The sequence below is a fragment of the Limanda limanda genome, chromosome 19, assembly GCF_963576545.1.
Source record: "Limanda limanda chromosome 19, fLimLim1.1, whole genome shotgun sequence".
Taxonomy (NCBI): Eukaryota; Metazoa; Chordata; class Actinopteri; order Pleuronectiformes; family Pleuronectidae; genus Limanda; species Limanda limanda.
Genome location: NC_083654.1, coordinates 21,773,373 through 21,787,787, shown reverse-complemented (window position 1 = coordinate 21,787,787; position 14,415 = coordinate 21,773,373). Strand labels below are relative to the sequence as shown.

At 38.7% G+C, this 14,415-nt stretch overlaps 2 protein-coding genes across 2 annotated transcripts; both read left to right on the top strand.

Annotated features, from left to right (window-relative positions):
- Positions 1 to 790: 790 nt before the first annotated feature.
- LOC133025758 (hepatic lectin-like) lies at positions 791 to 3,445 on the top strand. Its single transcript, XM_061092500.1, has 6 exons — positions 791 to 851; positions 1,154 to 1,219; positions 1,953 to 2,048; positions 2,675 to 2,826; positions 2,903 to 3,027; positions 3,105 to 3,445. Exons 1-6 carry the CDS (start codon positions 791 to 793, stop codon positions 3,262 to 3,264), a joined length of 660 nt encoding a protein of 219 aa, XP_060948483.1. The 3' UTR covers positions 3,265 to 3,445.
- Positions 3,446 to 9,984: 6,539 nt separating this feature from the next.
- Positions 9,985 to 14,186, top strand: LOC133025757 (C-type lectin domain family 7 member A-like; the record flags this gene model as incomplete). The annotated part of the gene is made up of 8 exons (XM_061092499.1): positions 9,985 to 10,359; positions 10,450 to 10,526; positions 11,819 to 11,884; positions 12,629 to 12,724; positions 12,945 to 13,010; positions 13,148 to 13,210; positions 13,914 to 14,065; positions 14,142 to 14,186. Coding segments are annotated over exons 1-8 (633 nt in total), but the record flags the coding sequence as incomplete, so codon positions are not given.
- Between the last annotated feature and the right edge of the window lie 229 nt (positions 14,187 to 14,415).

The following is a 14,415-nucleotide window of genomic DNA, read 5'->3' as shown; positions in this document are numbered from 1 at the left end:
ACTGAAAGTTAAAAACGTAAAAAGGTTTATTGGTTTTCTACATGAGCGTCAACTTAATTCTGAAATAGTTTATTTTATATCAATATTTTTTTGCTTTTTTATTAATTATAAATGATTAATATTTCTTAGTTTCTTTTTTGAAGGAAGAAAAAGCAAACTAATGACATGAAATCTGAAAATAATCCCGTGAATAAAGAAAAAGAGTAGAATTAATTATGATTTTTTTATGGGAAACAGAGCAGATTTATTTTAGCTCAAGTGAATTTAATATGTTTCCATTGATTTCATTGTTTATATTATTTCGCATAATTTGCTTAAATCTATGTTATTTGTATACAAACTCTATATAAATTATATATCATACGCAAAATAATTGTTGAAAATTAAAAGTCTTGACATCAAAATATACTTCAAATACTAAAAAGGGAGAATACTAATCATAGACAAAGGAAACACTTCAGAGTAATGTAGATAATTGTATTAAATAATACAGGGAAATTTGAACTTACTCGAAATAAACAACTTTTTCACTTCCTTCATGAAACATTCAAACTGAATAACATCACTCAGGTCTGAGACGTCACTGCTAGAAAGCAACAAATATCTGTTTGAGCAGAACTTGAGGAAGTGAAATATGTTAATGATCTGATCTGGAGGAACTAGACGTCTTCTTAGAGCCTTCAGCACATTTGAGTCTGACAGGAAAGAAAAGAACAGTTTTCGAGCTGGTGTCAGACAAAACTAAATTTATTTCAAAATGTATCCTCACTGATGATCCCACAGCAGGAAGATGGATGAAGCTGAAGTTCTTCAAAATATTAAGTTCAAAAGAGCGAGAGGAAACACAGATGGTGAGTTTTAAAGTATTATACTGAATTCTGAGTGTACACATTGTTTAATAATACTATTATTATTATCATTATAATTATTGGTAATTTCAGGAGTTAAAATAGTGAGTTGTTCATTTGGTAATTGTTCATTTTCATCAGTTTTTGACTCGGTGGACTTGACTTCCCTGTTTTTCCATTTTGTAAAACTGAAACATTCCAGAAGTCTCCAGGATTCGTCCCTTGTGTTTTTCTGTTTGACAGAAACATGAATACTTTAACCAGCAGAACATAAATGTACATATATGTATATTTTTGTGTTGCAGTGGCCACACCCTCTACAGATGAACCCGATTATACCAACGTCAATTACTCAGAGACTCAGCGACCTGGTGAGTGATAAACTGCACGGAACTATTTTAACAATCGTGTCACACGTTTTCAAAGGAAAAGACCAAAAATAAAAACAATATTGATTTTTATTTGTTCTGGTTTTTCATTGTTGATTCTGAAGACACCACTAATGACCTGAAGACCTTTTCAATATTTTCTGACTTTGTATTGTAGGAAAAATAATCTGCAGATCAAATGATAATGAACATAAGTCAGTTGCAGCCATATTGTTGTGTATACTAAAGTAAAATATAACATTCCTGTCCTGAACCTTGAGTTCAATCACACAATAAAATGTGTTTTCTGCCTTTAAATGATTTTAACCCTCATGTAAACTGCATCAGTTTGAAGCCACTTCTGTGAGTAAATGTTCATCGTTAGTTCGAGGAAAAACGAAGTTCAATTCTATTTAAAAGATTAAGAGAAGAGGTCAAAACTGTCAGCTTGTGTTTCTTCTACAGAAGCGTGAGAATAAGTCAAAGGTGTGAAAAAATAGAAAAAAAATGAGGAACTGACAGAGAAATATTTATAGTCAACTCCGGAGAAACAGTCGAGCCTTCTACTTCCTTTCAGCTGCAATCGCTCTTTAATCTGTTAGGGTTGATTTCTGTTGGTCGTTGGTTGACTGTAAAAACAACATACATGAAAGTGGGACTTCATCTTTAAAGACTGTTATGAATATTAGACATGTATCCTCATCATCTTTCTCTTCTGCTGTTGAACAACCTGCAGCATCAAGCAGGCGATCGGGGGTCACATGGGAGCGAGTGGCCCTGCTGGTCCTCAGTGTTCTCCTGGCAGCTGCCCTCACAGCTCTTGGTGTAACCCGTGAGTTTGATTCCTAAAAGTAAATTTTTCAGAATGAGTCATAAAATCTGTCCAAACACTTCTTGAAATCTGAAATGAGACATTATCGTCCACAAAGGACTTCCATGCTCGTGTCTGCCCTTACTGCTGTTGCCTAGCAACAGAACTGAAGTGAGACAAGATGAGAAAGAGTTTATGCCCCTTGGTTTATTTTAATATTTGTCCCATTAGATGTTCAGTTAAATAAAAGCGTGATAACGAGAAGCATCGGACGTCTCAGCGCCTGCCGGCTCCATCAACCTTTTGAAAAAGGGTTTGTCAGCTGAGTGCAATGCATTCTGGGATAGGTTGGGACAGGAAGGATCCACCCGTTGGAGCCTTTGTTTCTCTGGGTTAGACGGATGCATTTGTCGGCCCCATTTGAAGGAGCCTCTGATATGGGACAGCGTAGTCACTGCCCCTGGATTAAGACACAGCTATTGACTGGAACTGTAGTTGCAGAACAGCTGCCTTGCTCAAGGGCAGTGTACCACCACCCTCTCAAACTCAAACTTTCATCAGTCTTTCAAAACTCTTCACATTCAAAGTCACTGCAGCTTCCAGATCTAAAGTAACCAGTGATTTCCTTTGCTGTTATCTCTCCAAAGTTGAAACATGTCTGAGGTGTGAGGACGGCTGGGAGCCACATGGAGGAAAGTGCTACTTCTTCTCCTGGGTTACTTCATCCTGGACTCAGAGTAGAACACACTGCATCTTAATGAGAGGAGACCTGGTTGTGATAAACAACAGAGAGGAGCAGGTATAAAACACTGCTGCAGGTCGATGTTCTCATATTTTATCACATCGTCACAGATAAATCACCTTCTCCTCTTCAGAGATTCCTGGAGTCTAGACTGAGAGTAAAAATGTACACTCATAACGACAAGTTCTGGATCGGACTGACAGACTCAAAGAAAGAGGGTGAATGGCTTTGGGTGGACGACACACGACTGGATACAAGGTTTGTTATTGAGAAAACACTTTTTGTCATTGACGTCAGTATGAAGGTTTTCATGGATCCGATTCTGTGTTTCACAGTTTGACGTTTTGGCGTGAGGGCGAGCCAGACAACGAGGCATGGGATACTCCTGATGGACAGGACTGTGTGAGGATGGGGGAGAAAGACGGAGCCACGAACCTGAAGTCCTGGGTCGATCAATCCTGCAAATATTTTCAAAAATATATTTGTGAGAAATAGAAAAAGCATGAGCCTGAAATCCAGTTGGATCAGATTGAGCTCGAGTCCTCAGCCACTTTCACAAACTGAGACTTGATGCTTTATTAATGAAGATCTTCTCCAGACATAAACAACTTTGAATAATATCTAGAGTCTCATATGTTCTTCAGTTTCCTTGTGATTTTAAAGTGACGTCTACTCCTCCCTCATATAAAATCTATGAATATTAAAGATTATATGTAATATCTCCTTCTGTCCTGTTGAGTCTGTTCTGAGTGTTTGTGTGAGAAACTACAGATTGAGAACATCTCAACCTCCTCTGGAAAAATGTTTACTGACATTTATTAATGTGGTGAGAAGTTATTTTGAGTCATTTTCTCATAGACTTCTATAGAAACAACCAGTGGAGTCGCCCTCTGCTGGTCGGTTGAGAGAATACATGTTTCAGGCACTTCTGCATTGGCTTCTCTTTCCAGACCTGGAGTCAGTTCTTATTTACACTCAATAGTTTTGACTTGAAACATGAATGTAGAAATATGGTTTCCCTGAGGGTGAGGCAGAGATCCAAGTCTCTCTCTATCCGGAGAGATGGGAAGGAAAATCAAACATAACTCTTCAAAACTTTCTTCTTTATTCCAAATAAAATGAATCAGATCTCAGGTCACAACTGAAAGTGTTGACATTCAACCGACTGAAAGGAAACAAACAATAAAACATGAATGTGCAGCGACTGGAGAGAAGTTAACTGCGTCAGAACCGGATGTCTTGATGAAGATGTCTCTTCTTCACAGCTTCTATCAGAAAGAATGTCTTTAACAACTAGAACAAGAACATGTGGACGTGGTGTCGTCTGTTGTCCGTTGGGCCGAAGCTCTGCGACCTTCTGTCCTGCAGCTCTCGGACTGGGAGGAGTCGAGCGAGCATGGCCGGTTAAACCCCTCCCCCCCCGTGGACGATGCGGCGTCTGATTGGCTGTCACGATGTTCTATCAACTGAGGCGCGTGTTGATTGGACGAAACTCACTGGACGCGTCATTGTGTAACTTCCGAACAAGGAGTCATTACGGAAAGTTAAATACGTAAAAAGGTTTATTGGTTTTCTACATGAGCGTCAACTTAATTCTGAAATGGTTAATTTTATATCAATATTTTTTTCGTTTTTATTAATTATAAATGATTAATATTTTTTAGTTTCTCTTTTGAAGGAAGAAAAAGCAAACTAATGACATGAAATCTGAAAATAATCCCGTGAATTAAGAAAACAGTAGAATTAATTATGATTTTTTATGGGAAACAGAGCAGATTTATTTTAGCTCAAGTGAATTTATTATGTTTCCATTGATTTCATTGTTTATATTATTTAGCATAATTTGCTTAAATTTATGTTATTTGTGGACAAACTCTATATAAAATATATATCATACACAAAATAATTGTTGAAAATGAAAAGTCTTGACTTCAAAATATACTTCAAATACTAAAAAGTGAGAATACTAATCATAGACAAAGGAAAACTTCATAGTAATGTATGTAATTGTATTAGAAAATAATCGATAATTTTGAATAACTCGAAATAAACAACTTCTTCACTTCCTTTGTGAAACATTCAAACTGAATAACATCACTCACGTCTGAGACGTCACTGTTAGAAAGCAACAAATATCTGTTTGAGCAGAACTTGAGGAAGTGAAATATGTTAATGATCTGATCTGGAGGAACTAGACGTCTTCTTAGAGCCTTCAGCACATTTGAGTCTGACAGGAAAGATTAGAACAGTTTTCGAGCTGGTGTCAGACAAAACTAAATTTATTTCAAAATGTATCCTCACTGATGATCCCACAGCAGGAAAATGGATGAAGCTGAAGTTCTTCAAAATATTAAGTTCAAAAGAGCGAGAGGAAACACAGATGGTGAGTTTTAAAGTATTATACTGAATTCTGAGTGTACACATTGTTTTATAATACTATTATTATTATCATTATAATTATTGGTAATTTCAGGAGTTAAAATAGTGAGTTGTTCATTTGGTAATTGTTCATTTTCATCCGTCTTTGACTCAGTGGACTTGACTTCACTGTTTTTCCATTTTGTAAAACTGAAACATTCCAGAAGTCTCCAGGATTCGTCCCTTGTGTTTTTCTGTTTGACAGAAACATGAATACTTTAACCAGCAGAACATAAATGTTCATATATGCATATTTTTGTGTTGCAGTGGCCACACCCTCTATGGATGAACCCACTTATTGCAACATCAATTACTCAGAAACTCAGCGACCTGGTGAGTGATAAACTGCACGGAACTATTTTAACAATCGTGTCACATGTTTTTCAAAGGAAATGAAATGACAAAAAAAAAAAACATTATTGATTTTCATTTCTTCTCGTTTTTGATTGTTGATTCTGAAGACACCACTAATGACCTGAAGACCGTTTCAATATTTTCTGACTTTGTATTGTAGGAAAAAATAATCTGCAGATCAAATGATAATGAACATAAGTCAGTTGCAGCCATATTGTTGTGTATACTAAAGTAAAAGAACATTCCTTTCTAAACCTTGAGTTCAATTACATAATAAAATGTGTTTTCTATCTTTAAATGATTTTGATCCTCATGTACATTGCATCAGGTTAGAACCACTTCTGTGAATAAATGCTCATCGATAGTTTGAGTAAAAAGGAAGTTCAATTCTATTTAAAAGATTAAGAGAGAGGTGTTAAAAACTGTCAGCGTGTGTTTCCTGTACAAAAGTGTGAGAATAAGTCACAGGTGTGAAAAAAAAAAATGAGGAAGTGACCGTTATGAAAGGTCCGAGAAATATTTATAGTCAACTCCAAAGAAACACTTGAGCCTTCTACTTCCTGTCGGCTACACTCGCTCTTTAATCTGTTAGGGTTGATTTCTGTTGGTCGTTGGTCGACTGTAAAAACAAAAGATATGAAAGTGGGACTTCATCTTTAAAGACTGTTATGAATATTAGACATTTATCTGCATCTTCTTTCTCTTCTGCTGTTGAACAACCTGCAGCATCAAGCAGGCGATCGGGGGTCACATGGGAGCGAGTGGTCCTGCTGGTCCTCAGTGTTCTCCTGGCAGCTGCCCTCACAGCTCTTGGTGTAACCCGTGAGTTTGATTCCTAAAAGTAAACTTTTCAGAACAAGTCATAATATCTTCTTGAAATTAAAACTTTTACTTTTAGATGTTTGTTTGTGTTGATGTAAAATCAACAAATGGAATTTAACAACATGTCAAGTTAATGATTCTCCTGCTCGTCATCAAGAACTGACTCGTTTATCAAATGAAGGTTTAACCTTTACTGATGAGATTGTCTTTTTCTAATCAGTTCATGAAAATACTCAAACCAAGAAGAGTCTCCAAAAATATCAAGATGAGGCAAAAAATCTCACAGGTAAACTTCTTCATTTTGTTTCTGAAGTTTTAAGGTTTCATCCGCAGCAAGGTCACTTCCTCTTAAAGTAGTTTCTTCACATTTCTGCTTCTTCTCTGTTCAGATGATTCTGATGAAAGTTACATTTTGTTTAACAGAAATACTCAGTGGGACAGAACCGTGCAAAGTGGAGCAGCCGACTAAACCTCCTTCAGTAAGAGGTGAGTCACACATTATCTTCTCCTGATGATTAAAGAAACAGTGAAGGACTGATGGATTCAGTCACTTCAGCTGTGTCTCAGTTCAGCGGCTGCTTCCTTCAGAGGACGCGGTCGACCCGACCCACGAAGGAGGCGTCCTGGTGGGTCGGGAACAGAAATGAGACGTTCTCGTCCACAAAGGATTTCCATGCTCGTGTTTGCCCTTAGCGATGTTGCCTAGCAACCGAACTGAAGTTAGACAAGATGAGAAAGAGTTTGTGCCCCTTGGTTTATTTTAACATTTGTCCCATTAGATGTTCAGTTAAATTAAAGCGTGATAACGAGAAGCATCGGACGTCTCAACGCCTGCCGGCTCCATCAACCTTTTGAAAAAGGGTTTGTCACCTGAGTGCAATGCATTCTGGGATAGGTTGGGACAGGAAGGATCCACCCGTTGGAGCCTTTGTTTCTCTGGGTTAGACGGATGCATCTGTCGGCCCCATTTGAAGGAGCCTCTGATATGGGACAGCGTAGTCACTGCCCCTGGATTAAGACACAGCTATTGACTGTAACTGCAGTTGCAGAATAGCTGCCTTGCTCAAGGGCAGTGTACCACCACCCTCTCAAACTCAAACTTTCATCAGTCTTTCAAAACTCTTCACATTCAAAGTCACTGCAGCTTCCAGATCTAAAGTAACCAGTGATTTCCTTTGCTGTTATCTCTCCAAAGATGAAACATGTCCGAGGTGTGAGGACGGCTGGGAGCCACATGGAGGAAAGTGCTACTTCTTCTCCTCCGTTTGGTTATACTGGACTCAGAGTAGAAAACAATGCACATCAATGAGTGGAGACCTGGTTGTGATAAACAACAGAGAGGAGCAGGTATAAAACACTGCTGCAGGTCGATGTTCTCATGTTTGATCACATCGTCACAGATAAATCAACTTCTCCTCTTCAGGAATTCCTGGTGTCAAGAGTGAGTGAAAATATGAAAAAAGAGGAGGGAAGGTTCTGGATCGGACTGACAGACTCAAAGAAAGAGGGTGAATGGCTTTGGGTGGACGACACACGACTGAATACAAGGTTTGTTATTGAGAAAACACTTTTTGTCATCGACGTCAGTATGAAGGTTTTCATGGATCCGGTTCTGTGTTTCACAGTTTGACGTTTTGGCGTGAGGGGCAGCCAGACAACAGGCAGAGGACAAATCCTGATGGACGCTGGATAGGGGAGGACTGTGTGAGGATGGGGGAGAAAAAAGGAGCCGAGGACCTGAAGATCTGGAGCGACGAACACTGCGGAAGGCTTCAAAAAAGTATTTGTGAGAAACCAGATAAAGCATGAGCCTGAAATCCAGTTGGATCAGATTGAGCTCGAGTCTTCAGCCACTTTCACAAACTGAGACTTGATGCTTTATTAATGAAGATCTTCTCCAGACATAAACAACTTTGAATAATATCTAGAGTCTCATATGTTCTTCAGTTTCCTTGTTATTTTAAAGTGATGTCTACTCCTCCCTCATATAAAATCTATGAATATTAAAAATTATATATAATATCTCCTTCTGTCCTGTTGAGTCTGTTCTGAGTGTTTGTGTGAGAAACTAGAGATTGAGAACATCTCAACCTCTTCGGGAACAATGTTTACTGACATTTATTAATGTGATGAGAAGTTTTTTTTAGTCATTTTCTCATAGACTTCTATAGAAACAACCAGTGGAGTCGCCCTCTGCTGGTCGGTTGAGAGAATACAAGTTTCAGGCACTTCTGCATTGGCTTCTCTTTCCAGACCTGGAGTCAGTTCTTATTTACACTCTATAGTTTTGACTTAAAACATGAATGAAGAAATATGGTTTCGCTGCGGGTGAGGCAGAGATCCAAGTCTCTCTCTATCCGGAGAGATGGGAAGGAAAATCAAACATAACTTTTCAAAACTTTCTTCTTTATTCCAAATAAAATGAATCAGATCTCAGGTCACAACTGAAAGTGTTGACATTCAACCGACTGAAAGGAAACAAACAATAAAACATGAATGTGCAGCGACTGGAGAGAAGTTAACTGCGTCAGAACCGGATGTCTTGATGAAGACGTCTCTTCTTCACAGTTTCTATCAGAAAGAATGTCTTTAACAACTAGAACAAGAACATGTGGACGTGGTGTCGTCTGTTGTCCGTTGGGCCGAAGCTCTGCGACCTTCTGTCCTGCAGCTCTCGGACTGGGAGGAGTCGAGCGAGCATGGCCGGTTAAACCCCTCCCCCCGCGTGGACGATGCGGAGTCTGATTGGCTGTCACGATGTTCTATCAACTGAGGAGCGTGTTGATTGGACGAAACTCACTGGATGCGTCATTGTGTAACTTCCGAACAAGGAGTCATTACGGAAAGTTAAATACGTAGAAAGGTTTATTGGTTTTCTACATGAGCGTCAACTTAATTCTGAAATAGTTTATTTTATATCAATATTTTTTTGGTTTTTATTAATTATAAATGATTAATATTTCTTACTTTCTTTTTTGAAGGAAGAAAAAGCAAACTAACGACATGAATCTTGAAAATAATCCCGTGAATTAAGAAAAACAGTAGAATTAATTATGATTTTTTGTGGGAAACAGAGCAGATTTATTTTAGCTCAAGTGAATTTAATATGTTTCCATTGATTTCATTGTTTATATTATTTAGCATAATTTGCTTAAATGTATGTTGTTTGTAAACAAACTCTATATAAAATATATGTCATACGCAAAATAATTGTTGAAAATGAAAAGTCTAGACTTCAAAATATACTTCAAATACTAAAAAGTGAGAATACTAATCAGAGACAAAGGAAACACTTCAGAGTAATGTAGATAATTGTATTAAATAATACAGGGAAATTTGAACTTACCTGAAATAAACAACTTCTTCACTTCCTTCGTGAAACATTCAAACTGAATAACATCACTCACGTCTGAGACGTCACTGTTAGAAAGCAACAAATATCTGTTTGACCAAAACTTGAGGAAGTGAATTATCTTATTTATGTGGTCTGGAGGAACTAGACGTCTTCTTAGAGCCTTCAGCACATTTGAGTCTGATAGGAAAGATTGGAACAGTTTTCGAGCTGGTGACTGACAAAACTTAATTTATTTCCAAATGTATCCTCACTGATGATCCTGTTAGAAGAATTGTATATAAGTTATCATGTTTTGAATGTACTGCTGATGCAAAGTGTCTGACTAAGAGGTGCAGGCTAGCACCTCTTAGTGCAACAACATGCCTTGCAAAAGAAAACCACAAAAAGTCTTGCCCTCTGACTGAACTTCTCTTTCCTGCTCTAACTGTGCTCTAGCTGAACTTCTGTTTTTCAGTCCTTAAGCGGAGGTATCTGAGACAGAGAAACGCGCCTCTGAAAGATGTGACGATTAAGCTATGTCTAGTATGCAAATGTAACCCCACCTATAACTTGTAACTGAGCTTTCGAATAAATATGCTGTGCATGGGAAGTACCGTCGAAGTTGGCTGCGACCCACTCAGAGGTCCGGACTTCCCTTGCAAGTAAAAACTAAGTTCTTAGTTTATGAGTGGTGTTTGATTCGTGAATTCTTACAGCATTTGATATATGTCTGGGTGAAATTCCCTCGACAGATCCCACAGCAGGAAAATGGATGAAACTGAAGTTCTTTATAGTATTAAGTCCACAAGAGTGAGAGGAAACACAGATGGTGAGTTTTAAAGAATTATACTGAATTCTGAGTGTACACCTTGTTTTATATTATTATTATTATTATTATTATTATTATTATTAATTTGAGATGATAAAACAGTGAGTTGTTCATTTGGAAATTGTTCATTTTCATCAGTCTTTGACTCGGTGGACTTGACTTCCCTGTTTTTCCATTTTGTAAAACTGAAACATTCCAGAAGTCTCCAGGATTCGTCCCTTGTGTTTTTCTGTTTGACAGAAACGTGAACACTTTTACCATCAGAACATAAATGTACATATATGCAGTGTTGCTCAAGTTACTTCTAAAAAGTAATTAGTTACAGTTACAAATTACTTCTCCCAAAAAGTAATTGAGTTAGTACCTCAGTTACCACATTGTTAGAGTAATTAGTTACTCAGCAAAGTAACTGTGGCGTTATTTTTCATGTTTTATAACGCTGTTACGTTCTGTAACATCTTTAACGTCAAAGATGTTTATATTAACTGATTGAAGAATAAAAACACTATATACAGTATTTTAGAACATTTGGTATTTATTTGAACTCAATAGATTGCAGCCTGCCATATGATGCATAGAATTAAAACATATAAAAATAAATATTGAAAATAAAATTCAAGTGCAAATGTAAACTTGGGTAAAAAGAAACAAAGGAAAATCTGGCCATTAAGTAGTGTGAGAAGTAGTGCCGGTACTTCCAGTTATTGAACGCTACTTTTGAATTTCCCTGGCTCGTCGCCATTGTCGCTGTCTTGAGCTGTAGTCAGAGCGTGCAGTGAGACAGCTCTCTCCACGCAGCTGGGGTGTAATATTGTAACGGATCGAGAGACCCCCCCCCCACCAGAGTGTTGTTTGACAGCCGTCGCCGGATGATGACGTAGCGAGCGACGTCAAGCCTATTCATTGGTGGAGAAGGAGTCGCAAGGGACAGGAGAAAGCGGAAGTGCGGAGGAAGCCGGCAAACAGCGTGACCACTATAGCGGAGGAAGTGAAAGAGAGGCAGTGGAAACCCTCGAAACTAAGGAGCGGACCTCTGAGAGAGACTGAGTAAGCCCTGGCCGGTCGGGGACTGCGGAGTCGCTGCCGGTTGAGATCGCCGACTGACCGCTTCATTCAACCAAATTGTAGTAACGCGCCACTTTACATTATCAATACCGATAACGGCGTTGTAACGATGACAAAAGTAATTAATTAGATTACTCCGTTACTGAAAAAGAACTCCGTTAGTAACGCCGTTATACTTAAACGCCGTTACTCCCAACACTGCATATATGTATATTTTTGTGTTGCAGTGGCCACACCCTCTATGGATGAACCCGATTATTCCAACGTCAACTATTCAGAAACTCAGCGACCTGGTGAGTGATAAACTGCATGAAACTATTTTAACAATCGTGTCAACAGTTTTTTAAAGGAAAAGACCAAACAAAACAACATTATTGATTTTTATTTATTCTGGTTTTTCATTGTGCATTCTGAAGACACAGCTAATGACCTTGAGACCTTTTCAATATTTTCTGACTTTGTATTGTAGGAAAAATAATCTGCAGATCAAATGATAATGAACATAAGCTAGCTGCAGCCATATTGTTGTGTATACTAAAGTAAAAAATAACATTCCTGTCCTGAACCTTGAGTTCAATCACATAATAAAATGTGTTTTCTGCCTTTAAATGATTTTAACCCTCATGTAAACTGCATCAGTTTGAAGCCACTTCTGTGAGTAAATGTTCATCGTTAGTTCGAGGATAAAGGAAGTTCAATTCTAGTTGAAAGATTCAAAGAAGCTGTAAAAACCATCTTGGTGTGTTTCCTCTACAAAAGTGTGTGGCTAAGTCAGTTGTTTGAAATAAAAGAAAAGAAAAGAGGAAGAGTTATGAAAGGTAAAAGATATATTTATAGTCAATTACTAAAGAAACACTTGAGCCTTCTACTTCCTGTCGGCTACACTCGCTCTTTAATCTGTTAGGGTTGATTTCTGTTGGTCGTTGGTCGACTGTAAAAACAAAAGACATGAAAGTGGGACTTCATCTCAAAGACCATTATGAATATTAGACATTTATCTTCATCATCTTTCTCTTCTGCTGTTGAACAACCTGCAGCATCAAGCAGGCGATCGGGGGTCACATGGGAGCGAGTGGTCCTGCTGGTCCTCAGTGTTCTCCTGGCAGCTGCCCTCACAGCTCTTGGTGTAACCCGTGAGTTTGATTCCTAAAAGTAAACTTTTCAGAACAAGTCATAATATCTTCTTGAAATTAAAACTTTTACTTTTAGATGTTTGTTTGTGTTGATGTAAAATCAACAAATGGAATTTAACAACATGTCAAGTTAATGATTCTCCTGCTCGTCATCAAGAACTGACTCGTTTATCAAATGAAGGTTTAACCTTTACTGATGAGATTGTCTTTTTCTAATCAGTTCATGAAAATACTCAAACAAAGAAGAGACTCCAAAAATATCAAGATGAGGCAAAAAATCTCACAGGTAAACTTCTTCATTTTGTTTCTGAAGTTTTAAGGTTTCATCCACAGCAAGGTCACTTCCTCTTAAAGTAGTTTCTTCACATTTCTGCTTCTTCTCTGTTCAGATGATTCTGATGAAAGTTACATTTTGTTTAACAGAAATACTCAGTGGGACAGAACCGAGCAAAGTGGAGCAGCCGACTAAACCTCCTTCAGTAAGAGGTGAGTCACACATTATCTTCTCCTGATGATTAAAGAAACAGTGAAGGACTGATGGATTCAGTCACTTCAGCTGTGTCTCAGTTCAGCGGCTGCTTCCTTCAGAGGACGCGGTCGACCCGACCCACGAAGGAGGCGTCCTGGTGGGTCGGGAACAGAAATGAGACGTTCTCGTCTACAAAGGATTTTCATGTCTGCCTTTACTGCTGTTGCCTAGCAACAGAACTGAAGTTAGACAAGATGAGAAAGAGTTTGTGCCCCTTGGTTTATTTTAACATTTGTCCCATTCGATGTTCAGTTAAATTAAAGCGTGATAACGAGAAGCATCGGACGTCTCAACGCCTGCCGGCTCCATCAACCTTTTGAAAAAGGGTTTGTCAGCTGAGTGCAATGCATTCTGGGATAGGTTGGGACAGGAAGGATCCACCCGTTGGAGCCTTTGTTTCTCTGGGTTAGACGGATGCATCTGTCGGCCCCATTTGAAGGAGCCTCTGATATGGGACAGCGTAGTCACTGCCCCTGGATTAAGACACAGCTATTGACTGTTACTGCAGTTGCAGAATAGCTGCCTTGCTCAAGGGCAGTGAACCACCACCCTCTCAAACTCAAACTTTCATCAGTCTTTCAAAACTCTTCACAGTCATAGTCTCTGCAGCTTCCAGATCTAAAGTAACCAGTGATTTCCTTTGCTGTTATCTCTCCAAAGATGAAACATGTCCGAGGTGTGAGGACGGCTGGGAGCCACATGGAGGAAAGTGCTACTTCTTCTCCTGGGTTACTTCATCCTGGAATAAGAGTAGAAAACAATGCACATCAATGAGTGGAGACCTGGTTGTGATAAACAACAGAGAGGAGCAGGTATAAAACACTGCTGCAGGTCGATGTTCTCATATTTTATCACATCGTCACAGATAAATCACCTTCTGCTCTTCAGAGATTCCTGGAGTCTAGAGTGAGAGGAAAAATGGAAAAAGATGAGGAAAAGTTCTGGATCGGACTGACAGACACAAAGAAAGAGGGTGAATGGCTTTGGGTGGACGACACACGACTGGATCCAAAGTTTGTTATTGAGAAAACACTTTTTGTCATCGACGTCAGTATGAAGGTTTTCATGGATCCGGTTCTGTGTTTCACAGTTTGACGTTTTGGCGTGAGGGCGAGCCAGACAACTGGGCATGGGATACTCCTGATGGACAGGACTGTGTGTG

What these genes read in the sequence shown, in the direction of transcription:
- LOC133025758 (XM_061092500.1), top strand. Translation starts at nt 791, where the DNA reads ATGGATGAAGCTGAAGTTCTTCAAAATATTAAGTTCAAAAGAGCGAGA. An exon ending in AGCGAGAGGAAACACAGATG is followed by an intron (nt 852 to 1,153) that starts GTGAGTTTTAAA and finishes TTTGTGTTGCAG; the next exon opens with TGGCCACACCCTCTACAGAT. An exon ending in TAAACAACAGAGAGGAGCAG is followed by an intron (nt 2,827 to 2,902) that starts GTATAAAACACT and finishes TCTCCTCTTCAG; the next exon opens with AGATTCCTGGAGTCTAGACT.